The 25,876-nt window shown below is 44.2% G+C and overlaps 1 protein-coding gene across 3 annotated transcripts in view; it reads left to right on the forward strand.

The window, feature by feature from the left end:
- DRD3 (dopamine receptor D3) overlaps positions 1-25,876 on the forward strand; it is a 49,511-nt gene that overhangs the window by 14,891 nt on the left and 8,744 nt on the right. For all 3 annotated transcript variants that reach the window (XM_050781965.1, XM_050781964.1, XM_050781967.1), the window contains 3 exons: positions 1,929-2,041; positions 14,799-14,941; positions 23,179-23,375. In XM_050781965.1, coding sequence (XP_050637922.1) covers positions 1,929-2,041; positions 14,799-14,941; positions 23,179-23,375 — 453 coding nt within the window. The remainder of the gene's footprint in view (positions 1-1,928; positions 2,042-14,798; positions 14,942-23,178; positions 23,376-25,876) is intronic.

The following is a 25,876-nucleotide window of genomic DNA, read 5'->3' on the forward strand; positions in this document are numbered from 1 at the left end:
ATTTCAAAAATCATTTTGCCTTTCATAATCCTCCAACACTTCGTACCTATCTCACCTTCGGTGCCTATCACATTGCCTCATAGCTGTTTTTTAAGTACCTATCTCCTGGGCCCTCAGTTCACCCATACCCATTCACACATTACTTCTGGTAATAGGCACACATTGTATTCTGAGATCCTGGGAACAAAAACAGGTTTGTTTCAATACATCCGTCCAAGCAAAGTATCAGACACATCATGGGCACTCATTAGACCATGGCTATAGGGATAATGGATGGACACACACGAACTCCTCTACCTCCTATGATACTAGAATGGAGTTAAATTGTACACATCTCAGAAGTGCAAGCCACTAACCTTCGGAGGCAGGAAGAGTAATGGTTAATATAAAGGGGTTGAAATTCTAGCTCCTTTTACAAGCTATGTGTCCTTAGGTAAATTACTCAACCATTCCAGGTCTCCATTTCTTTATCTATAAGTTAGAAATCACATTTACCTCTTCAGGTTGTGATGAGAAAATGTGTGAGAGTTACTAGCATATTCTTGGCACCTAGATGCACTTTATTGATCCCTTACTATTAGTTGCTTGATGTGGAGGATGCCAATAGAAAAAAAAAAAAATCATTACAAGTCCCACCAATTAGAGACTAATTTTAATGTGTAAGCTCCAGGGAAGGCTAAGTGATGGCACCTTAGTGGGAATTATTTTAATCAGCTAATCAGATTGTTTTCTTCTTGACTCTTAGCTGAAATCAAGGAGGGAATGAGAATTTTGATGGCAGAATCAGAAGATGGGAAAAGAGGATAGCCAGAATGGGATGACGGGCCAGTGGGGGCCTGGAAGCCAGAGAACAGCTTGGGGGCTTTGGCCTTTGGGGGCTAAGCAGGAGGGGTATTAAAGAAAACTGTCTGTGTACTTTCACCAGCCCCAAAGGCAGCACGTACTACTGTCTCTTGCACTATTCTTTGAACCCTGGGATAGAGGCAATCAGGAGAGTGTCTCTTTCCCTAGAAAGGAGATGATATGGTCTGCCACCCAAAAAGCCCTGAGGAGTACCTGGTTTTCTTCTTTCCCCTGCTTCCAACAGGTATCATCCTTCCAAAGGTATCATCCCTTTTCCAACAACTACCCCTCCTCACCTAATACTTCCCTGTAGCAGGGTGGGTAACAACCTACATTCCAATGCTCTGTCTGCCTTCAGAGACACAGTTTTGGCACAATGTATGCATCGGGCAGTCACCGAAGTTCTTTTACCACCAGCTGAGCATCTATGAGTAAGTTATCACTTAACCACAAGGAGCATTAGTTGCCTCCTGAGTTTGAACTTCAACAGTGATTCTCAAACCTTGGTATGTACAGGAGTGTTTATTTAAAAATGAAGGTTTTAGCTGGGCTTGGTGGTGCATACCTGTATTCCCAACTACTCGGGAGGCTGAGGCAGGAGAATCACTTGAACCCGGGAGCCAGAGGTTGCGGTGAGCCGAGATCGAGCCATTGCACTCCAGCCTGGGCAGCAAGAGCAAAACTCCCTCTCAAAAAATAAAATGAATGTAAAAAAACAAAAATGAAGATTTACGGACCACAGAGCCAAAGATTCTGACTCAGTAGGTATAGGAAGGATTCAGAAATCTACATCTTTAATAACACCCCACTGTGGACCACACTTTGAGAATCACTGTACTAATTGACTTGGAAGATCACTTCCAGCATTAGCATTCTAACATTCTGTGAATGTGTCCTTTCTTTAGGCAACCAATCTTGGATAGCCTGGCACTCCCTCGATGTTCGTCTGCCCTGTAGGAACAATGGTACACAGGGAGCAGGAGCGCCAACATCTACACTAGGCAGCATAGGAAAGACAATAGGGCTAACTAGGTTGTTGCTCCTTCACTGGGGTAAACACTAACATCCTTGTCTCTGATACCCAGGTGACAGGTGGAGTCTGGAATTTCAGCCGCGTTTGCTGCGATGTTTTTGTCACCCTGGATGTCATGATGTGTACAGCCAGCATCCTGAACCTCTGTGCCATCAGCATAGACAGGTAGGGCTGCAATTCCCCTTCCAGGTGGCCCAAAAGCTGGGGAAGTGGGGAGAGACAGATTTTGCACTTGAGGGTACTGGGGTCACCTCCAAGTAGAACTTGACACTGGAACATTTTCTTTCCTCTCTTTTTCTTTTAAAGTATGGTTTGCCGGTGAGAAGAAACCCCTGCGACAGGAGGGAAATAATGACCCTATAAGCTTTCCTGGCCTTTCTCCTCCTCCGGCTCCCTGAACAGGATTCTGGTTTTGCTTTTCCACCATCCTTTGGGGGCTTTTTGGCTTCCTAATAGGAAGGAAAGCGGGAGGGGGAGAAGAAGGAAAGGTGAGCCGACTGGGGTTGGTAGGAAATTCTGTAGTTGTTTTGTTTGGTTGGAGGTGAGAGATGGAGAGAAGGTGGGAGAGAGAAAGAGAAAGAAAGAGGGGCAGGTGTAGGGATAATTTTTGAGGGGGAGAGAGGAGAGAAGTGGGGGAGAAAGGCAACTTTAGAAAGCATGGCTGTGATCTATGTTTCTCTCATAGAGCTTAGAGAAGCAAGTAAAGAATAGTATGTTTTCTAATTACATTTTGGTTGCTGGGGTAAATTGCTGTGATTTTGACTCCTCTCTGTGTGTTCTGCCTGAGTAGCATTGCTTTCTATCCCTGAGAGCACCTGGACTCACCACCCTTGCTCTGGGTCCCTCTGTTTCTCCCTTCCGCCCTCTCCTTTTGTCTTCCTCTCTTCTTTCCCCTTTCCTCTGCCTGAGCCTTAGATTTACCTGGCTCCCCCTCCCCGCACTCCCTCCCAACATCACCAGCCTCACTGAGAGCCCTGGGGTAAAGGAGGTCACTTTCAAGCCTATGGCCCTTGATGCCAGTCAAAAGCCGCCTCCCTTTCCTTCTCTGAGTTCTCTCTCTCCCACTTCCCCTTCCACCTCTTCTCCTTCTCCCAGTAATATCATCCATCCACCTCATAACTCCAACAGGTGACCCCAGATAAGATCTGCCATTCATTGAGAATTTATCACATTGTGCTAAGCTTTGACACACATTAGTTCATTTCATCTTCACAATTCTTAGGTACGGTTATTATCTTATGTATTATCTTAGGTACTGTTATTTTATGGTATAAACATTGGCTACCTTCAAACAGGGACCACTGAATTCAGCTGAATACTCTTTGTTCAAGACTTTGTAATGGGCACAGCAGGGAATGTCACAGGTGATCGGTCTTGTAGAAGAGTTTGGGGTGATGATAATGAAGCAAATCAGCTGCAGTCCTCTACTGCTGTAAATAATGTATTCCTGAAAATGTGCACTAAATGTCTAGAAATTATACAAAAGACTTAGATATTAGAGCTAAAAATATTGTAAAATCCCCAACTCTTCACTTTTTAAAACAGCTTTATGCAAATATAACTCACATACCACACAATTCATCCACTCAAAGTGTGTAATTCGATGTTATATTGTTATGTTTACAGATTTATGCAATCATATTCCTATAATTTTTTTTCAGAGATGAGGTCTTGCTATGTTGTCCAGGCTGGCCTCAAACTCCTGGACTCAAGCGATCCTCCCACCTTAGCCTCCCAAGTAGCCAGGATTACTGGCACACACTACTGCACCTGGACCCCTCTTTTTATTTTTATTTTATTTTATTTTATTTTTTGAGATAGAGTTTCACTTTTGTTCCCCAGGCTGGAGTGCAGTGGTGCGATCTCAGCTCACTGCAACCTCCACCTCCCGGGTCCAAGTGATTCTTCTGCCTCAGCCTCCCAAATAGCTGGGATTACAGGCATGCGCCACCATGCCTGGCTAATTTTGTATTTTTAGTAGAGATGGGGTTTCTCCATGTTGGTCAGGCTGGTCTCGAACTCCCGACCTCAGGTGATCCGCCCACCTCAAACTCCCAAAGTGCTGGGATTACAGGTGTGAGCCACTGTGCCTGGCCTACCCCTCTATTTTTAAACACACTCTTTAATGGTATTATTTTCAGCATTGTGGACATGTTCTTTAGCTTTCCTCTTGGTTGGCTAGCCGACCAAGTCATATAAATAAAAAATAATCCAGTTAGCTGATTGGTTTGCAGGATCACCAGAGGAAAGGGTGTTCATATTCATTTTTTGATTATTTTTCAAAATTCCCATTTCGGCATGTAAAAGGAAATGTGAGGCTGTTGCTATAGAGGGCACAACACTGGGCCAATTGAGGGGGACTGTGCTATGACCTCTAGAAAAGGCAGGCTGGAGATGCCACAACATAGTGACAGAGAAAGCATTATGAAGGTTCCAGGATGACTGAATCAGACTGTGGGAATGTGAAAGGGCTTTATGGAAAAGAGGATCATGCTTTGGAGCATGAGAAGGATATGGGGCAACCTGGGAAGAGATGAAATTGAAAAGGGGGATTGAGGCCTGGTGTGGTGGCTTACTCCTATAATCCCAGCAATTTGGGAGGCCGAAGCAGATGGCTCATTTGAGTTCGAGACCAGCCTGGTCAACATGGTGAAAACCCATCTCTACTAAAAATGCAAAAATTAGCCGGACATGGTAGTAGGTGTCTGTAATTCCAGCTACTCAGGAGGCAGAGGCTGGAGAATCGCTTGAACCTAGGAGGTGGAGTTTGCAGTGAGCTGAGACTGTACCACCACACTCCAGCCTGGGCAACAGAGTGAGACTCTGACTCAAAACAACAAGAAAGAAAAGGAAGGAAGGAAGGAAGGAAGGAAAGAAGGAAGGGAGGAAGGGAGGAAGGGAGGAAGGGAGGAAGGAAGGAAGGAAGGAAGGAAGGGAGGAAGGGAGGGAGGGAGGGAGGGAGGGAGGGAGGGAAAGAAAGAAAGAAAGAAAGAAAGAAAGAAAGAGAGAGAGAGAGAGAGAGAGAGAAAGAAAGAAAGAAAGAAAGAAAGAAAGAAAGAAAGAAAGAAAGAAAGAAAGAAAAAGAGAAAGAAAGAAAGAAAGAAAGAAAGAAAGAAAGAAAGAAAGGAAGGAAGGAAGGAAGGAAGGAAGGAAGGAAGGAAGGAAGGAAGGAAGGAAGGAAGGAAAAGAGAGAGAAAAGGAAGGAAGGAGAAAGAGAGAGAGAGAAAGAGGAGAAAGAAAGAAAAGAAAGAGAGAGAGAGAAAGAAGGAAAGAAAGAAAGAGGAGAAGGAAAGAAAAGAAAAGAAGGAAGGAAGGAAAGAAAGAAAGAAAGAAAGAAAGAAAGAAAGAAAGAAAGAAAGAAAGAAAGAAAGAAAGAAAGAAGGAAAGAAAGTCAAGCAAGTCATATTGTGGAAAACATTGAATGCCAGGCAGTGGAGGTAATTCTAACTTTTATGCAATAGGCCAAGGAGGCACTGAGGAATTTTGAGTGGGGGAATGGCCACTGGGGCTTTAATTCTGGGGGAATAATTTTGATAGTGCTATGAAGGACCAGTTAGAAAGTGCAGCAGAACTTCAGGTAAGGGATCATAGGATCCTAAAATAAGTAGGAGGCAACAAGAAAGGAAAAGTAGGGGAAATTTTGGGGGAAAAAAAAAAAAGGCAAAAGTAGGGTCTATAAACAAGAACCTCTTGAATATGAAAGATTAGGAAGAGAAAGGAGTCAAACAAAACACAAGATTCCAGGAGAAAGATGCTGTCAAGAAGAGATCACCATGTCAAGATGCTTTGACGCTTTAATGGTTTAATTTTTAACATCTGGCACAATAGGAACAAGTGGACTAGCCAGGAAGTAATGTGATCTGGAACTCAGGGGAGAAAGCAGGGAAGTAGTTGGAGATTTAGGGAGGTTAGCACAAAGCTTAAGATTATTAACTTGGAGTCAAATAAACATGAATTCTAATCCTGGCATGGCCCCCTACTAGTGGTGTGGCTTTGGCAAATTCCTTAAATACTCTAAGAAGTTGGAAATTGAAGATAATAACAGCACCAAAGAATTGTGAAGATGAAATGAGTTAATGTGTGTCAAAGCTTAGCACAATGTGATAAATTCTCAATAAATGGCAGATCTTCTTTGGGGTCACCTGTTGGAGCTATGAGGTGGATGGATGATATTATTGGGAGAAGGAGAAGAGGCAGAAGGGGAAGGGGGAGAGAGAGAACTCAGAGGAGGAAAGGGAGGAGGCTTTTGACTTTCGGGAGGAGGCTTTCAGAAAGGACATGAGAGAACGGGAGAGGGTTCGCTTTGTGAGGAGGGAGAACTGTGTAAAGAGAGTCCCCTCAGCCCTCCTAGTTCCTGAGCCTCCTCTCTTCCCTCTTGAGAACGTGCCTATACTCTCCATCCACACATATTCACACGCACTTAGGGCTGTGGGTGACGTTGTGCAGGTTGTGCCCTGCACAAGGGTGTAGGAATGAAATTCAGCCATCACTCCCTTTTCCAAGCCTAGAGTTGACCAGAAGAGGGTGCCTTTCTACAATTTGCCAGCCAGGAGAGGGTGCCTTTCTCTAATTTGCACAAGAGCACCATTTTGCTGGCAGCAGCCATGCTTAACGCACACTTCTAGTTCTTACCACTTAAAACGCAACCAACAAGAGTAACTTTGAGTTGGCATCTGTCCCATATAGGAAAACTCTGAGAATACACAACACCTACCTACCTGAAGGAACCAGCCATGTCTTAGATCCCAAGCGAAAAGGAAACTCCCTTCTTGGCTCATATTTCTATATGGGCCAATGAATTCTCACCGAACCTCAAAATGGAGCCCCCTCCTATTCTAGAAATGAAAACAGGCCTTGGAAAAGCTGGGTTCATTATGCTTCACAGCAGTTTGCAGTACATAGCATTACATTCTGTTCATGTGATGACAAATAGCTGGTCAATTCATTAAAAATGCAGTCATTCACGCAGACCTTTGGTCTTCACACAATGCCAGTCACCAATCTGACAAACTTAACCAAATGGATTCACTATTTTTTGGTCATGAAGCCCTGGTCTATAATAATGCTGTGGAAAGAGATAGGAAAGAAAAGGAAATGATAAAAGGGTTTTTGAAAGCAAGTAATACTATTGTCATTAGATTCGTAGGCATAGCTCTGATGCTTGGATTAATGCTGCCTTTTCTTTTTTAAAAAGCAGAGTGGGAAGTCCTCTGAGCACAAGCCCCCACTCCTTTAGCTCCCTGCCTCCCCAGGGAGCCAGCCCCCCTCCCATCACATCCTGGGTCCAAACTAACTCAGGGAGAGGGCTGAGAATGTGTCAGAAGAGGAGGACACGACCAAGTGGTGAGAATCAGAGTCCTCCGAGAGGAGCCCAGGAATAATGCAGCCAAATTCATTCACCAGGGAGTTCTTTAAGTGGCTCTCAAATGGCACCCATCACACAGGCAAGCCTCCGCGTCTTTGCAGCGAGCACAATAGGTACCAGATGAGTCACAGGCACCTTGGATTTTTAGTTTGCATCTAAATAAGCACTTTATATTTGCAAAAGGCTTTCCAGTCATTTGCAAAAAGCTTTCTCCTTCAACAACTCCAGGAGGGGAGTCCACAGAACTAAAGATTTATTGAGCCCCCTGTCTGACCAAATAAAAGGTGGTGAAAAGCAGCCCTCACAGAACTCTGGGGCTCATTAAACCCAGGCAGGGAGTTAGAGTCAGACCTTCCCACCCAGGCTGGCCTCTTTCCTCCTGGACTGCTAGCTTCCTAAAGAGCAACCCTTGTCAGTACACACACATACACACACACACATGCACACACATACATCTCCCACTCCGGGACAGGGCTCTGAGATAGAAATCAAATTCTGCAAGGTACTGAGACCTTCAGTAAGTGACAAGCCATATAGATCCCGCTCACAGAACCGGAAGTCAGAAGGGACATCACAGTTACCTCATTTGAGCAGAAATGCTAAATGCTTGCATGAAGTCCCGCAGCCTCTTAGCACAGGTATGGAACTAGAAATGGAATCTCCTGACTTTCCACCAGCACTCTATTACGGTAAGTGACACCTTCATTGGTGAAGGTGAGGATGGGGCACCAAGGCAAGGGCCTCTGGCCACGCTGGCAGCTCACCTTTATAGGTACAATTTTCTTGGACTAAATGAGGCACATTTCCTATGCCTTCAATGGCCTGGCTACCTCTGTGCTAATGCTAACTTACATGAGTCTGGAAGCAACAACAATAAAAAGTTACCATTTATTTAGCATGTACTATGTGCCAGACACTAAGAGCTCTTCATTCATTATTGCTAACCCTCACGACAACCCAGAGAGAGTGATGTATTAGCCTCATTATATAAATAAAGGTGCTGAGACTAGAATGGGTAGGTGAGCTTGCTGAGATCACACAACTGGCTGGTGCAAGAGTAAGGGTTCAGGCTGCCTCTGTCTATTACAGCACACTCCCTTACTCAGAGATGCTGAGCTGTGAGTCTGGCTCTGGGTTCCCTAGCTATAGAGTCACACTGCCTGGCTAAAAATCCAGGCTCTACAGTTTAATAGCAATGTGACCTTGGGCAAGTCAATTAACCTGTCAGAGCCTCAGTTCCCTTATCCGTTTAGTGGAAATAATAACAACTACCTCAAAGGGTGGTTAGGATTCAATGAACTAATATTTGTAAAGCACTTCAAATAGTGCCTGTCACATAGAAAGTGTTAAGTACTTTTTTGGTGGATAAACAAATTTAAAGTTCCCTGATATCAGGAGGAAGGGGAAGACAACCACAAACTCACTGATATTAACAACCACTGATCCCTTGAGCTAGCACAATAATAATGACAATAATAACAATATTAATACTGTCTTTTAAATGTTTAGTATTAATCACTAGGCACTGTGGTTTAAAAAAACATGTTTACAGAGAAAATATCATTCAATATTCATTACAGCCTTTTCGGGCAGAAATTATTATCCCCATTGTACAGATGAAAGAAAACTGACTCTTAGAAAAAACAAACCACTGGCCCATGGTCACACAGTTCAGTGGTAGAGCTGGGATTCAGAGCTGATGAGTCCGCTTCTCATGCCCGCGGATTTAATCACCAAGCACACTGCCAGTGCTGGAGTCAGCAGAGTCATCCACATCAGAAACGGCCCAGGGAGCTAAGACCTCAGACACAAGGGGAGGGGCCCTGGCTCAGGGTCTGCAGAGGCGGCACGCACAGTGCCAGGCTGGCAGGTCCGGGCCCGGGAGTACCGCCGCGAGCGCAGCGGCCAGATGTTCAGAGGCGGCCCTGGGCCAAGCCTCTCTCTCCCGGCCAAGCCCAGCCCAGCCCTCCGGGTGCTTTGGCGCGGCCCTCGCCCGCAGTCGGTCACGTGCAATCGCTCCCAGAGGAAGTCATAGGCTAAGCGGTCGGCCTGGGTGGGAATGCAGGGTCCCTGCAGGGCTCCAGGAACCAGGGCGCCGGGCTTTCCCTCTCTGCCTCCCCACAGAGCCTGGAGAGCCCCCAGGTGAGCAGTGAACTTCTCACCCCAGCCGTGCTGGCAGAGTTCTTGCTGCATTATAGTGCCCTCCGATGGCCAATTCCGGTACAGCCTCGCTGTCGCAGTCGGCTTATGACAAGCAGGGACCTCATTTATTCTAACAGTTTAATCATGTTTTAAAAAGAGCAAGAAAAAAATTAATGTAACAGTGTTATATTGTAGTCTTGTCTCTTATTTCTTTTCCAAGTGAACAAAAATCTTTGTCACAGAAATTTTCCGTAACGCAGACTTTCTCAAAACCTGTCTAATCATAAGATGCACTTGCTTGCTAAAAATACACATTTCTGTTCTCACTGATATGTGGGAGCTAAGCTATGAGGATGCAAAGGCATAAGAATGATATAATGGACTTTGGAGACTTGGGGGAGAATCCCCAAGGAGGAGATTCAAGAGAGGACTTGCATCAGATGGAGGGGAGGGTGGCGAGGGATAAAAGACTCCAAATACGGTACAGTGTCTACTGCTTGGGTGATGGGTGCACCAGGATCTCACGAATCACCATAAAGAACTTACCCGCATAACCAAATACTACCTGTACCCCAATAACTTATCAAAAAATAAAATAATTTTTAAAAAGAAGAAACAAAAATGCACATTTCTTGGTTCCACCTCAGAAATACTAAATCAAAATCTCCAGAAACTAAGCCTGATATTCTGGTGGTGGTGGTGGTGGTGGTGGTGTTTTTGAGATGGAGTCTCGCTCTGTCGCCCAGGCTGGAGTGCAGTGGCGCAGTCTTGGCTCACTGCAAGCTCCGCCTCCCGGATTCACGCCATTCTCCTGCCTCAGCTTCTCGAGTAGCTGGGACTACAGGCACCCGCCACCACACCCGGTTATTTTTTGTATCTTTGGTAGAGACGGGGTTTCACTGTGTTAGCCAGGATGGTCTCGATTTGCTGACCCCGTGATCCGCCTGCCTCGGCCTCCAAACGTGCTGGGATTACAGGCCTGAGCCACCGCGCCTAGCCGATATTCTGCATTTTAACAGGATCCCCAGGCAATTAACAGAATCAAGCTGATTGAGGAAACTCAGCTGTGGTCGCACGCACTGCTCTGCAAGCACTAACCACCCTTGCCATGCTGACTTCGCTGAGGAAGCCCCTGTCCCCCACAAGAACTCAGAGAGCTGTCGATGCCCTTGAGAGGGAGGAGGGCACTCAGGAGAAACACACCTCAAAGGTGGGAGACTTGGCTCTGCCACAATTTGCTGCAGAACCTTGGGTTCATAATTGACATCTTTGCGTCTCTGCTTCCTCCTTTATGGGATACAGCCAAGGTTTCCTACACTTGCTGGCTCACTTCATTAATGGAGCCTCCAGGGAGTTGCTGAACGTTCTAGCATATTTAGGAAAGTATATGACTCTCGGTGGTCTGCTGAAGCCAGCTTATCATGGCTAGCAAGAGCTGATTGGCAAAATTTTAGAAACCTTTTGAGTCAGTTATTAAAGCTTTGGTGGTAGCTTAAAATCGGCCATGGTGGGAGTATTTATGCCACAGAAATTGGCAAATATTACAAATTAGGGCTTTTTGTAAACTACAGAGCCTATTGTTAGCCATTTGACAGCACACCACTGAATAAACAGAAGGGCCAGGCTCTTTTACATCAAAGGATATTATGCAAGTGGAAGGCCTGGAGAAAGCGAGTTACTACAGCATTCCTTCCCCTCGTTGTTCGGTCATGGCAGCAACAGGACTCAAGGCTCAGCCCCTCCTCCAAGGTTCCTCATAGTTACCGCTAACAGCGAGGCCCTTGTAGACATATTGGACTGGAAGCCCAGCAGAGTCTAAAGCCCTGAGGGGAGCCAGAGGCCTAGAGAAACACCAGCTGCTACTTGACCTGCTCTTGTATACACCAAGGAGAGGATTCAAGAGAGAACTTGCATCAGATGAAGGGAACTAGGTTGTTATAGCCTCCCAAGGAGCGGGTAGCAGGATCTTAATATGACCTTATCAAATTTTTCCCTTTTGAGAAAGAAGCCACCTTTGTCATACCTCATGGTGTCAAGGCCAAGTCCTGCACAGTTTACCTTCATCTCAGAACTCACAGCTGACTGTAATCTGCCCTTTTGGGAATACAAATCTTATCACTCTACAACAAGTTGCACAAGAGGCAGATTCGGGCAGTGCTGGCACATAGGAGCAGGGGAAACACACAGGAGGAGCATCAGGAAGCCTTGCCCAATCCCTTCTAGCCCAGCATCTGTCCTTCTTTCCTTAATCCCAGGCCTTGAGGTGCACAACAAGGGTTAAGGAGGCTCCAGGTTCCCTGGAAACTGACAAGACAAAAAATGTTAAGCCATAGGTAGATCCAGCTTATACCTTAGATCCCTGAGCCTGGCCAGGATTAGAAGGGAAGGAAGCCTTCCCCTCCTACAGGAAAGGAGGCCTTCATGACCCATGAGGCAGTCAGTTAACAGTTTCTTATTACTTTCTTTATACAAGGACCTATGGAGAATATCAAGGTTGTAACAAGATTTGATCCTGAAGTAACTTAAATGATATGAGGCTCTCTCTCTTCAGCCACAAGGCAAATTCAGTCATGAGGCAAGACAGCTGCATGCAGGAGGGCATTGTAATTGATTTGCATAGAAGTGCTAAGAGTTCATAGTTAGTTGGAAGTCTCTGTGTAGGATGGAAAGAACCGGTAAGGTTGCTGGTTGAGTTCATCTGAGATTAATGGATGGCAAGATCGAGTTGGCCAGGGAGGAAGAAGGAATGATTAATTGAACAAAGACACCAGTCTCTGACTATTGAAGAGTACTCATCACGGGGCCAGTTGGGCTGGAGCTGTGAGTGAGTGTCAGGGATCAGTGGGAGGTCAGATTGGCAACATAAGCTGAGGTCATGTTGGAGAAGGCTGAGCTTGGTTTATGGGTGAAAGAGGAGCCATCAACAGTGTATTCATTTTCTATTGCTGTGGAACAAATTATCACGTATTTAGAGGCTTGAACTGTACCCATTTTTATCTTGCAGAGTCTGTAAGTCAGAACCCTGTACACAGTGTGGGTAGATTCTCTTCTCAGAATCTCGCAGGGCTGAACTCAAGGTGTAGACTGGGTTGTGTTCTCATCTGGAGCCTGAGGTCCTCATCCACACTCATTCAGGTTGTTAGGAGTATTCAGTTCCTTGCAGTTGCAGGACCAAGGTCCCTACTTTCTAGCTGTCTGTCAACCAGTGCTGTTCTCAGCTCCTGTAAACCTTTTGCCATCTCCTTAAAAAATGACCCTCTCCAAAACATAGCAGTTTGCTCCTTCAAGGCCAAGAGGATAATTTCTCAGTCCCCTTTAAGGGCTCACCTAATTAGGTCAGGCTCACTCAAGATAATCTCCCTTTTGATTATCTCAACCTCAACTGATCAGTAATCTAATCACAGGAGTGATATTACATTATAATCACAGGTTCAGCCTACACTCAACGGAGGGGACTATACAAGGCAGAAATCTTGGGGCCATCCTAGAGTACTGCCTGTCTCAGATAAGTTTCAGCTGGGGAGATAGGGAGACGTGATGAAATTTATTTTTGGAACCTGGCAGCAAGAGACCAACGAGGAGGCTGTAGCCATCAGAGAAATCAGGTAGCAGGAAAGGGATAGGTGGATAAATAAATGGGGAAGATATCTCAATGGATAAATTTACAGGACCTGGAATGTTCCTTCCCCATCTGACCTCATGGCTGGCTGCCTCTTGTAGCACTCACTTCCCTGCCCACTCTGTGTTAGTTTTACCTCCTCCCTGGTTCTCTAACACATCACCCAGCGTATTTCTTTCATGGTACTCTTCATTTTATATTAACATATTTGTTTCCTTTTTTATTGTTCATTCACTCCACTTAACGCTAAGCTCAAAGAGAACAGGGACAATGTGCCTTTTGCAAACCTCTGAATATCTGGAATGGGGCCTGGCATATAGATGGGACTCAATAAATATTGAATAAAGTTTAAATAAATAAGTGACCAAGGCTGAGCACGGGGTCTCACGCCTATAATCCTGGCACTTTGGGAGGCTGAGGCGGGTAGATTGCCTGAGCTCAGGAGTTCGAAACCAGCCTGGGCAGCATGGTGAAACCCCATCTCTGCTAAAATACAAAACATTAGCCAGGCATGGTGGCACGCGCCTGTAGTCCCAGCTACTCGGGAGGCTGAGGCAGGAGAATTGCTTGAACCTGGGAGCCAGAGGTTGCAGTGAGCTGAGATCGCACCACTGCACTCCAGCCTGGGTGACAGAATGAGATTCCATCTCTAAATAAATAAATAAATAAGCAAGCAAATTATATGAAAGGGTCCAGGGAGAGTCAAAAGGTCTGAGTACTAGGTCTGGGTGTCTTGAAGAAAGGCAGAAAGTGCAACCAGATGGAGAGGCGTGGGGAGTTGGGGAGATCTGTTTTAGACATCTTGAGTTTGAGATGACTGTGGAACAGTTGTCCAGCTAAGTCCTACGGGCAGCTGGAAATGCTGATGAAGAATTGTCATACAAAAGAAACCACAACAATGTCCAATAATAGTAAGGAACTGGACTTTGGTTATGTAAAAGAATGAAAACTGGATTTTAAAATAAGCCTCCATTGGACATTTCTCATTTCCATTTTTAAAACATCTACTACTTAGAGGAGCTGTCACAATGAAGGCTATAATTTATATTAGGACACAAGCAGGGGGTAAACATCCTCTTTAGGTACGTTCTTTCATTGTCTGAAAACCTGCAGGAGACGGTAAAGGCACATAGACCAGCACCCAGAGCGTTCAGAGTGAAGAGTGTGTGACGGTAAGGCCGGTTATGCTGGGCGATCAGGCAGAACCAGTAAAGAAGCTCTCCAGCAATCCAGTGGTGCTGTGTTAACTTTTGTATTCTTCCCTTTTTCTGTTCACCTCCCTCAATAAGTTCTTCATGTATCTTATCTCAACCCTTCTGCTATTTTTGACCTTTCTGCTTTTCTCTCTTCCTCTAACTAAATTGTATTTCTCATGCCATATGTATCAACCTGATTATTTCTCTACTAACTTCTTTCATCTGGTCTTTTGAAAGGAGCCCCTCACTGGACTTGGTAGCTCACGCCTGTAATCCCAACACTTTGGGAGGCTGAGGCCAGAGAGTTGCTTGAGCCCCAGATTTTGAGACCAGCCTGGGCAACAAAGTAAGACCCCATCTCTACAAAAAAATAAAATAATTAGGCAGGCTGGTGGCATAGCCGTATAATCCTAGATACTTGGGAAGCTGAGGTAGGAGGATCTGATCCCAGGAGTTGAACTGCAGTGAACAGTGATCATGCCACTACACTTCAGCCTGGGTGACAGAGTGAGACCCTGTCTCCAAAAACAACAGCAACAAAGAAAGAAAAGTATCCCATTCCATCTCACCATGCCTATCCCCTCTCCCTTGCTTTTTCAGGTACACTGCAGTGGTCATGCCCGTTCACTACCAGCATGGCACGGGACAGAGCTCCTGTCGGCGCGTGACCCTCATGATCACGGCCGTCTGGGTACTGGCCTTTGCTGTGTCCTGCCCTCTTCTGTTTGGCTTTAATACCACAGGTAACGATGATGGCTTCACTTCTAGCATCCATGTGACTCACAGCACACCTGAATGACTGGCTGTGAGTTGTGCTCAGCCCTGAAATTTCTGACCCCCGGTCAGTGTACTTTGCAATTAAATGAGAATGCCACAGAATGCAAAGCTTTGGCCTTTGTGGGTTATGAATAAAATATAAAGCAAAACCTCATCAATTATTGGCATGGGGGTAAAGTTCTGCCCCAATTAATGAAAAGTCTGGCTCATCTTTATTTTGAAAGAAATGTCATTGTATTCATTTGCAGAAATGTACCAGTTAAAAAAACCAAGATATATATTAATAATTCAGGCAAGGTTTGCTAATAAAAAGATAACAATTCATAACAGACCTACAATGCAAATAACACATTATAAAAGTCTTATAGTAGGATATATACTTCTAACTTTTTACTCAATAAGAATAATTTCCAATTCTTCAGAACCAACCAGTATAGATTCCCAAATTGCTGGAGAGTGTATTTCCTATTTTCAATACAAAAATTCTGGGCCGGGCATGGTGGCTCACACCTGTAATCCCAGCATTTTGGGAGGCCGAGGCGCGTGGATCACAAGGTCAGGAGATCGAGACCATCCTGGCTAACACGGTAAAACCCCGTCTCTACTAAAAGTACAAAAAATTAGCCAGGAGTGGTGGCGGGCACCTGTAGTCCCAGCTACTCAGGAGGCTGAGGCAGGAGAATGGCGTGAACCCAGCAGGCAGAGCTTGCAGTGAGCCAAGATTGCACCACTGCAGTCCAGCCTGGGGGACAGTAAGACTCCATCTCAAAAAAAAAAAAAAAAAAAAAAAAAAAAAAAATTCTGGGTATGTTGGTTGGCACATGGTACATCTACTAGATGGATGGATGGATGGATGGATGGATGGATGGATGGATGGACAATGTATATATCTGAAATGCTCAGGATTTTAAGCATGACACCAATACCTCAGATGAATCAGTGCCTTCTGTGTTTGTACCATGTCCATCTTTTAGCCTCAGTAATTTTTTTTCTTTCTTTTTTTTTTTTTTTTTTTTTGAGACCAAGTCTCATTCTGTTGTCCAGGCTGGAGTGCAATGGCACGATCTCGGCTCATTGCAACATCCACCTGCTGGGTTCAAGCAATTCTCCTGCCTCAGCCTCCCAAGTAGCTGAGATTATAGGAACCCACCACCATGCCCTACTAATTTTTGTATTTTTAATAGAAATGGGGTTTTACCGTGTTGGCCAGGCTGATCTCGAACTCCTGACCTCAAGTGATCAGCCCGCCTCGGCCTCCCAAAGTGCTGAGCTTACAAGTGTGAGCCACTGCACTCGGCCAGCCTCAGTAATTTAATGTGTCGAATGAAAGGTATTAACACACACAATATCGTGATGGGTATTGACAATATACACTGAGTGCTGAGGGAAAACTGCTTGATAAGTGTTCCAGTGGTCATCTGGATTTCTCATTTTGTCCATTTGAATTGATTCATTCAATGCCTATATTCCAGGTTTGTAAATTTCTAGTATATATGTACTAGCCACATAGCCATGTGCTTGTGTGTATGCAGATATTATATGTAACATATTATATATAAATATGGGCAAATTCTAACTTTAAGTAATCTTCCAAGTGTCATTTGCTGGACAATGATTTAGAAGTCAAAATATATTTTGGAAGATAGGTATAGGCTCTGGAGCAAGTAAAATCTAAGTCCAAACTCCAATCAAAGTCCAGACTTACTAGCTGTCTCTCCTTAAACAAGTTACTTAACTTCTCTGAGTTCCTCATTGGTAAACGTGGGATAAAATTACAGTGGAGCATACACTTGAGTGAATTAAAATATGTGAACTTGATCTATGTATTTAGTTAAGACATTTTTAATATTTATTTTTATATATATGACCCCCTACAAATAAGCCCAGCAATTTTATCTCTAAAATTATATGTTCCATAGGAACTCTATGATATATGATATATTACTATATGTATCATACAACTTATTACTCTTCATGGTTATAATAAAACCATGTATATCTTTATAGGTGATTCAGATTTTCAAAGCAAATTTGGAGTCTATATAATTTTCACTTTATTTGTTGACTTTAGAATCTAAGCCTACATATAACTCCACTCTACTTTCTTCATAGAGATTTTTGCAATTAAATGAGGATTAAATCAGGATAACATATGTAAATATGCCAAGCACGTACCACCTACTCAAGGCTGGCTTGTTTCTCTGCCACAGTAAAGGGTAACTAGCCAACTTATTAACAAATATTTGCCTGTTTAACCCAGGCTATTCTCAAATTATGGTGTTGTTATCTTTGCATTACTGTTTACCATTCATTACTTTGTTATGTTAACTGAATGACACTTTATACACACAAACACGTGTGTACATGCATACATTGCCCAGGACAAAGCAACATCCCTTAACACAGCTATAGAGGCTGACTCTGTGGCATAAAATATCATTTTTGGTGAATGCTAAATGTGCTTTATGGGTTAGTCTGATAACTAAGTCACCTTCTGTAACCTTATTTCTATATGAAAATGCATTCTTAGTTGGAATTTCTAGTGTGGGAAACTCACCACTGCTAGACCAAGGCACTGCTTACCTGCTAGCCAATAGCAAATCCCTGCCAACATCAGCTGGGCTGACTGTGGTTCCCCTGACTCATTCTTGGTGGAGGCGGTCTTATTCACTCTCACAGACACACCACACTGGAAACAGTTGAAACAGTCCCAAATTCTGACATTAGACCAAGTTCTCGGTTAATGTCGACATCCAGAGTGAAGAAGAATGATGAATTGCAGTGTTGTTGCCACCAGTGAGATCATTATTGTTCCAGAAACAAAATTCAGGAAAATTTTTTCCAAAAGGATTTTCAAATACAGAACTGAGAAGGCAGAAAAGGCCTGTGACAGCATGTGCGCTCTCACTTCTCCCTCGTCTCTCACAATCTCTCTCTTTTACTTTTAAGTGTGTTAATAGCACTCTAGCAAGCCCTCCAGGTATTCACATACTATGTCAAAGTGTCAGGTTCCATTGTAGGAGCTCAGTAAATATTAGCTGGTGTTATGGTTGCTATTATTTATTGGAAAAGTTTATACATCAAAATGTAACTATACATCTGCAGCCGTAAGAGTTCTGCTAATGGTTTTAGAGATCAGTTGCCCCTTCCTAGAACACAGTTAGGGGACTTAGTAAGCGAAGCTCAGGCCCAGCTGTCCTCCTCTGCCTCAAGCTGACCTTCACTGTACAGCTTCATTATCTTGATAGATGTGGGTTCCTGCAGCAATTCTCTCATTTATAAGGAAGTTCCCAAGTTCATTTGAAAGCCCAATATAAAGGACTCTTCTCAGTCATTTTTTTCTGTGAAAAATAGAGGGGGAGAGGGCAGGATCCTGCCAATAACACCTGATATTGGAAGCAGCTGGACTTCCACTAATAAGTGCAACACAAAAAAAAGAACTTTTTGACAGAGCTCTTCTTTTTAGTGCCAAGGGCTGCCACATGCAATTGTGAATTATTAGAGAACATAAGATACAGAAAAGTTGAACTTCAGTCTCTTCCAACTTGGAGTTGCTCCTGTTCTCAGATAAAAGGTCAACATGAGGCAGGGTTTGGCTGAGAGAGTTCCGAGGCGGGGGCCTGGCTGGCCAGGGTTGCCTTAACTCCCAGCAGAGGCCCAGCAGTCTAGGCAATTTTCACATCATCAACAGACCCTGACACGGCAGGGCATGGTGTGCTGGTGCTAAAGGAAACTCTGAAGATCCCTGAATGAGCAGCCCAACCCTTTCATTGCATAGATAAGAAAAATAACTAGTATTTAAATTCCTGCTAAATCAGAAAGCTATTGTGTTATTTTTAAAAACTAGAATGAATAAGCAAAGAGTGAATAAGCTGATGATAAGGGTTTAAGAACCCTTTAAAGGAGGAGAAACTTAAAGTTAAGAAAACTGTATCAGCTGGCTTGATTTTCCTTTGAAAGAAGGAAATGGAGGGGTGCCATTTATTTGATTTCATCAGTAGAACATCTCACCTAGTTTTCAGAGCACTGGAGCTAGGTTGGGGGAGGGGGAGCTTAGTTGCACAAAAAGTTAAAAGAATAGTAGAAGCACAAAGTTAAAAGAATAATAGGCTCATCCTAAACTCAGATTCATTGGCATCACATGTCTTTGGAATCAAGTTGGGGTCAAATCTGTCAATTAGTTTGAAGTTCATGAATCTTTCAAGTAAACCTGCTCTGAGCCAAGCTGTTCACATCATGATGGGGCTCAGTTTCCCAAGACAGCCCGCAAAAGCCTCATAGACGCCTTTGCCTTTTTCATCCAGCACAGTGCTTTAAACATAGTAGGTGCTCCATAAAATTTGTTGAATGAGTAAATAGATGACTCTTCATCATCATCCTTTCTTCCTGAAATGTTGAGATTAGTTGGGATAAGCATCTCTAATCTCAGAGGAGCAGTAACGTCCCCTCCCCCGGGACAGGCCTTCTCCATTATCCTCTGGTCAGTGACTGCTCATGTGTTTACATAAAATGCTCATCTGTACATTTTGCTCATTTATTTACTGTTTATGCATTTGCTCAATAACTATTGTGCTAACAAAACAACATTCTTGCCGTTAAATCATCAAAGCAAGGCACCTCATCTCCTGGGGAAGCCAGCTTCTGGGGGGCCTTACTGCCTTCCTCACCTCTTTGGTATACAGCAGAGAAGATTTCAGAACTGCTGCTGTGTGGCGCATCACTGTGCCCTGCCAACAGGACACACACACACCCAGGGCCAGGCCTGCTGGGGGCTGGGGCAGGCCCTACTCATTGGCCACCCACCTCCAGTGTCACTCTGCCTGCAGTGGGGACATTCTGGAAGAGGCTGCAATGCTTGATATAAGGAAGGGAAGCAGTTTGCTTAGACAGGGGAGGAAGGAAGGGATGGTAATGCAGGTTCTGTGATTATATGTGAGAGCCTTCGTTGACTAGGGACCCTGAAATAGCTATCTGCCCTCTCAACTCTCTCTTTCAATATTTTTAATGGAGAAATAAATGTTTGCACATAAAACATTCATAAGGTGTCATGAGATATATACATACTTATATGTAGGTCTCCCTTCTACCCCATATTACTAAATTCTGCCATCTCCCTCCCTAGAAACAAACAATATTCTTGCAAGATAATGCTTGCAACAGTGTGCATGTCCGTACACGTATATGTTTATATATGTGTATGTGTATTCATTTTTACACAAATAGAAGCATATCATACCCCCTTCTGACCCTGACTTTTTAGAAGAGAGAGCTCATACATAAAATTTAGAGGTCAGCCTCCCAGAACCCAGAGTGGGTAGGAAAAGGTAGAAAGTTAGGTAGAGGGACTAACAGGGAATATCCAGGACACCAAAGATGGCAACAAGATGGGCAGTGCCACCCCGCTGGCCTCTTCTCACACGTGAGACATGTGAAACGCCTCCTCATGATAGGCAGGATTTAAAACCACCTTTGAAAGAAGGAAATGGAGGAGTGCCATTTATCTGAATTCATCAATAGAACATCTCACCTAGTTTTCAGGGCACTGGAGCTAGGTTGGGGGAGGGGGAGCTTAGTTACACAAAAAGTTAAAAGAATAGTAGAATAGTCTGTTGTCAGATGCTGACAACAGAAAAGCTGACTTCAGAGAAGGGGTGGATCACCACCGACATGGCTCCCTAGAGATTCTGAAAGACCATGCGCTGCCACCCCATCCCTCTTGCCAACTCCATCACCCCTGAATACCAGGAGATGCCAATTTGGTGAACTACGCAGAGCCTATGAGCCATTTTCTTTTTCTTTTTTTCTTTTTTCTTTCTTTTTTTTTTTTTTTTCTGAGACAGGGTCTCGCTCTGTCATCCAGGCTGGAGTGCAGTGGCGTAATCTCGGCTCACTGCAACTTCCACCTCCCAGGTTAAAGTGATTCTCCTGCCTCAGCCTCCTGAGTAGCTGGGATTACAGGCTCGCACTACCACGCCCGGCTAATTTTTGTATTTTTAGTAGAGATGAGGTTTCACCATGTTGGTCAGGCTGGTCTTGAACTCCTGACCTTGTGATCCACCCTCGTCGGCCTCTCAAAGTGCCCTGGGATTACAGGCGTGAGCCACCGTGCCTGGCCCCTGTGAGCCATTTTCTAAAGGATGATGACACAGGTGTTGGTGAAACAACATGAAATTCACCTGAATTTTACCTCCTCTTCAGAGAACCAGAGAATTTAGGAGTAGCTTGTAAAGATTCTAGTGGCAAAGTTGTCATTAAAATGCATCACTGAGCACACTCTCTTCATTTTAGTTCTTAGCTTTTATTCCCTTCCTTCTCCCACAAACATTGTTTCCTGTAAGTCTGTCTCCAAATTTCCATTCCAGATGATACCTTCCCTTTCAGTTCAAAAAGCTCAGGGAGAGAAATAATGAATAGATATAAATAATAGGTATCATTTATTCTCATTAATTCTCACAACTACTATAAAATATTTCTATCCTTTTTTTTTTTTTTTTTTTTTTTTTTTTTTTTTTTTTTTTTTTTACAGATAATAAAACTGAAGCTTTGCATATTTGAGAAACGTGTCGGCTGGGCACGGTGGCTCACGCCTGTAATCCCAGCACTTTGGGAGGCCAAGGCGGGTGGATCACCTGAGGTCGGGAATTTAAGACTAGCCTGACCAACATGGAAAAACCCTGTCTCTTCTAAAAATACAAAAAAAATTAGCTGGGCATGGTGGCCCATGCCTGTAATCCCAGCTACTCGGGAGGCTGAGGCAGGAGAATCGCTTGAACCTGGGAGGTGGAGGTTGCGGTGAGCTGAGATCGAGCCACTGCATTCCAGCCCGGGCAACAAGAGCGAAATTCCATCTAAATAAATAAATAAATAAATAAATAAATAAATAAATAAATAAAAGAAACGCGTCCAAGATCACACAGTTAATAAATAGCAGACCTGAATCTCACACTTAGGGTTCTCTGACTTCCACCTACCTCAGAAAACCAAGAAGCAGAATAAGAAGCCTACATGGCCACTGCCCTCTCCCCACCAGCCCACACCTAAGGCTTCATCTTCCAAGGCCAACTTTGGGGTTGGAGAATCCCCAACCCGTTATGAAGACTGGCTGGGTGTACCAACAGTTGTGCTGACAGTGCTGGATGAAGCACAGATGTTCCATGTCACAACAGTAAAGGGGGATGGGGAGTTAAAACTACAGAAAGAACATTGGCTTGGGCATAAAACTGGCTGCAGGAACATATTTGACAAGTGCAACCTTGGGCTACTTACTGAACCTCTCTGAGTTTTAGTCTGCTCATCTGAGAAGAGAGACGGTAATGGCACCTGCCTCATATAATATTGCCATAATTATTAGGTAGGATAAGGTGTACAAAGCTCTTGGCTCATTGCCTGACAGATATTAGTTTGCTTTTCTTTTCTTTTTCAAGATGGGGCGCGTTTCAGGCCCATCTTGGGCCTTGGAGGAATCTCAGTATCTGCTATGAAGAAGGCAAAGCTACAGGGACCTCCCAAGGAGAAATGGCAGGAACATTTCAGGACATAAAGCAGGGACAAAGATCTTTCTAAATGCACATTCTCCATGTCACAATATCATTACCTGCCTTTTCCCCACCCCATCTCTAACAAGTGCTGGGATTCCCTGAAAAATCAAATCTCTGTCTTGTATTCAGCTACCACCTGCCCTCCATCCCAGATTCAAAATTGGAGAACTGGCATTCTCAGCAAATAAGGCTTCTTCCTTTCATTGCATTCCAACAATTCTCGAATGCCTCCACAACAGCAGGCCCTTTTCTTGGGGCTGCATCCCTCCTGGGAGCCTCTGCCCTGTTGCCCTGTAATGCTCTCCCCAGCCTCCCAGGCTGCATGTCTCTGTGTGACACTTGTGACATCCTATGAAAGGGATCATCTATCTAGACTGTTTGCTCCCTTGAGAGCAGACATGGTGTCTCATTCATCTTTGTAGCCCCAGTATCTGGAACGTGATTGTTGGTAAATTTTCTTTTTAAGTAAACTATGAGAAACTCAAAGATGAATTAGACCTTCTACCCTCACTGACCTGACAGTATACGTATCTGAGACTGCATCCTCCCCACCTGCTGTGCAGCAGAAGGTGCGGGCACCACGTGTGACATGGGGCCGTGTTTTACCCTCCCTACTGAGTTCTGATACTTGCTAACTGCTTTACCTTCCCCCTTCTCATCCACAGGGGACCCCACTGTCTGCTCCATCTCCAATCCTGATTTTGTCATCTACTCTTCAGTGGTGTCCTTCTACTTGCCCTTTGGAGTGACCGTCCTTGTCTATGCCAGAATCTATGTGGTGTTAAAACAAAGGAGACGGAAAAGGATCCTCACTCGACAGAACAGTCAGTGCAACAGTGTCAGGCCTGGCTTCCCTCAACAAGTAAGCACCCTGGAGTGGGTAGAGGGAAGACAACACACAATCTCCTGACTTCCCAGCCTGTGTCCAGCAGTGCACGATTTTGCCGTTTAGCTACATTGGAGACACAAATCTGACACCCACTTTGTAATCTGCTAATATTGGCTGTGCTTTGAAGGTAGGAAATCCAATCTCAAGAAAACACTGATAGTTGTCTCTAGAGCCTACCTTACCTGGCAAAGTGATTGGATAGCTCCTGGGCTTGTTCTGCTTCCCTTCAAAGTCTTTCATTTTCCCCAAATGGGCAGCAGTTCAGATGTCCCACAGGTTTTGAAGTTTAAGTGCAGCAGTTGTACCTTGCACTGCTGGTGGGTTCCCAGAACTGACTTTTTGTCTAAAACACTCATCCCAAGGATCATTGGGGTCCATCAAAACCTTTTTTCCTTACTGGATCTGTCCCTGTGTCAAGGAACTGACAAGCCGGTGGGATATGGTGCTGATAAAGCATCTTACTGGCTCTTTCTAGGCTCTGAAAAGAAATATCATTGCCTCTGCGATGACTTTCCAATTTCTAGGGCTTTAATTTCTCCTTACCCCATTGCCTGGCACTTAGTAGCTTTCCCACGATGTACTTGAAGCATGAATGAATATATACCGATCACTTGAAATCTACTAGGGAAGGGACAGTGGTAACATTAAACAGCCTCTGCCTTCATGGAGCTTAGAATCTAGACAAGCAAATAAAGCACCCCTCCATTCAAAGTTAATAAAGAGCCCAGAGCTGAATAGGATGTTTGCCAAATGTGAGGTGAAGAAAATTAAGCACTCAATTATGAAGTGCTCTGGAGGCTATAGAAGAGAAAAACCAATATGCTTAGTATATGGTTTGGCTATGTCCCCACCCAAATCTCATCTCAAACTGTAGCTCCCACAATTCTCACGTGTCATGGGAGGGACCCAGTGGGAGGTAATTGAATGATGGGGGTGGGTCTTTCCGCTACTGATCTCATGATAGTGAATAAGTCTCACGAGATCTGATGGTTTTATGAGGAGGAGTTTCCCTGCACAAATTTTCTCGTCTACTGCCATGTAAGACATGCCTTTCACCTTCCACCATGATTGTGAGGCCTCCCCAGCCACATGGAACTGTGAATCCATTAAACTTATTTTTCTTTATAAACTACCCAGTCTCAGATATGTCTTTATTAGCAGCATGAAAATAGATTAATACACTCAGGAAAGGGCTCCATAGACAGAGTAAGAATTGAGTTTGATCTTGAAGGCAGATCCGATTTGGATGTCTAGATTAATCTTTGATGACCTAGATAATCTTTTTTTTTTTTTTTTTTTTTTTTGAGACAGAGTCTCGCTCTGTCACCCCAACTAGAGTGCAGTGGCATGATGTCAGCTCACTGCAGCCTGTGCCTACTGGGTTCAAGACATTCTCGTGCCTCTGTCTCCTGAGTAGCTGGGATTACAGGTGCCCACCAACACATCTGGCTAATTTTTATATTTTTAGTAGAGACAGGGTTTTGCCATGTTGGCTAGGCTGGTCTCTAACACCTGGCCTCAAATGATCTGCCCACCTCAACCTCTCCAAGTGCTAGGATTACAGGCGTAAGCGCCCGGCCTGATGACCTAGATTATCTTTGATGACCTCTTAAGGTCTTTGATGATGTCAAAAGTATGAATGAAGGCCAGACTCGTAAGTTGAAGTCCCAAGGCTTGAGTGAAACAAGACTATTAATCCCCATGAAAGAGAAGATCAAGACCCAAGGCTGAGGATATGAAAGTATTGCATTCAAAATATTATTATGTCACATGGCTACCTATAACATGGCTAGACCCACAACTGACTGTTCCTCCTTCAACCCCCCACCCCTAGTCTTCTTGTCTGCAGCTGCACCCCATTCGGCAGTTTTCAGTAAGGGCCCGATTTCCATCAGACGCCACAGGAAAAATGGTAAGTGGGCCATGTCTTTGATCATAGAGAAAGAATAAGAGACCTTTTGCCACAATACTGGCTTGTCTTGATTCTACTCTCACCCCAGAATGAAACCTTGCCCTGATTCCCACACATATATCTATAAGACAAGATCTGAAATGCCTCCTAATTTAAGCTGCAGAATAGAATTCATCAGATGATAATTCAGAAAGCATATGACTATTGGGCTTGACCTTAGTGACTGGAGCCAATGACTCTTGCACAGAGTGTGACAATGCCATCCAAGGCCACCTGCATTAGAGGAAACAGACGTCAAGGGAACACACATGGGCAGAGCGAAAACCAGGCAGAGAAAGGAAAATTCCAAGTGCCATATTTACTACTGAATGTGGGAAAAATGAAGACAATTTCATGGTCACCATTAGTCTTGTTCTTGCAATTCAAGCCAGGCCTGCCTCGCCCAGCTAGCAGAGTGCAGAATGGAATCTGGAGGTGTTAGATATAAGAACAGTATTCCTCTCTCTGAATTCCACATTAGAAATAAAACTTCAAAAATTTGTAATAATTAAGGTCTGAGCTT

Source organism: Macaca thibetana, chromosome 2 (assembly GCF_024542745.1).
Source record: "Macaca thibetana thibetana isolate TM-01 chromosome 2, ASM2454274v1, whole genome shotgun sequence".
NCBI lineage: Eukaryota > Metazoa > Chordata > Mammalia > Primates > Cercopithecidae > Macaca > Macaca thibetana.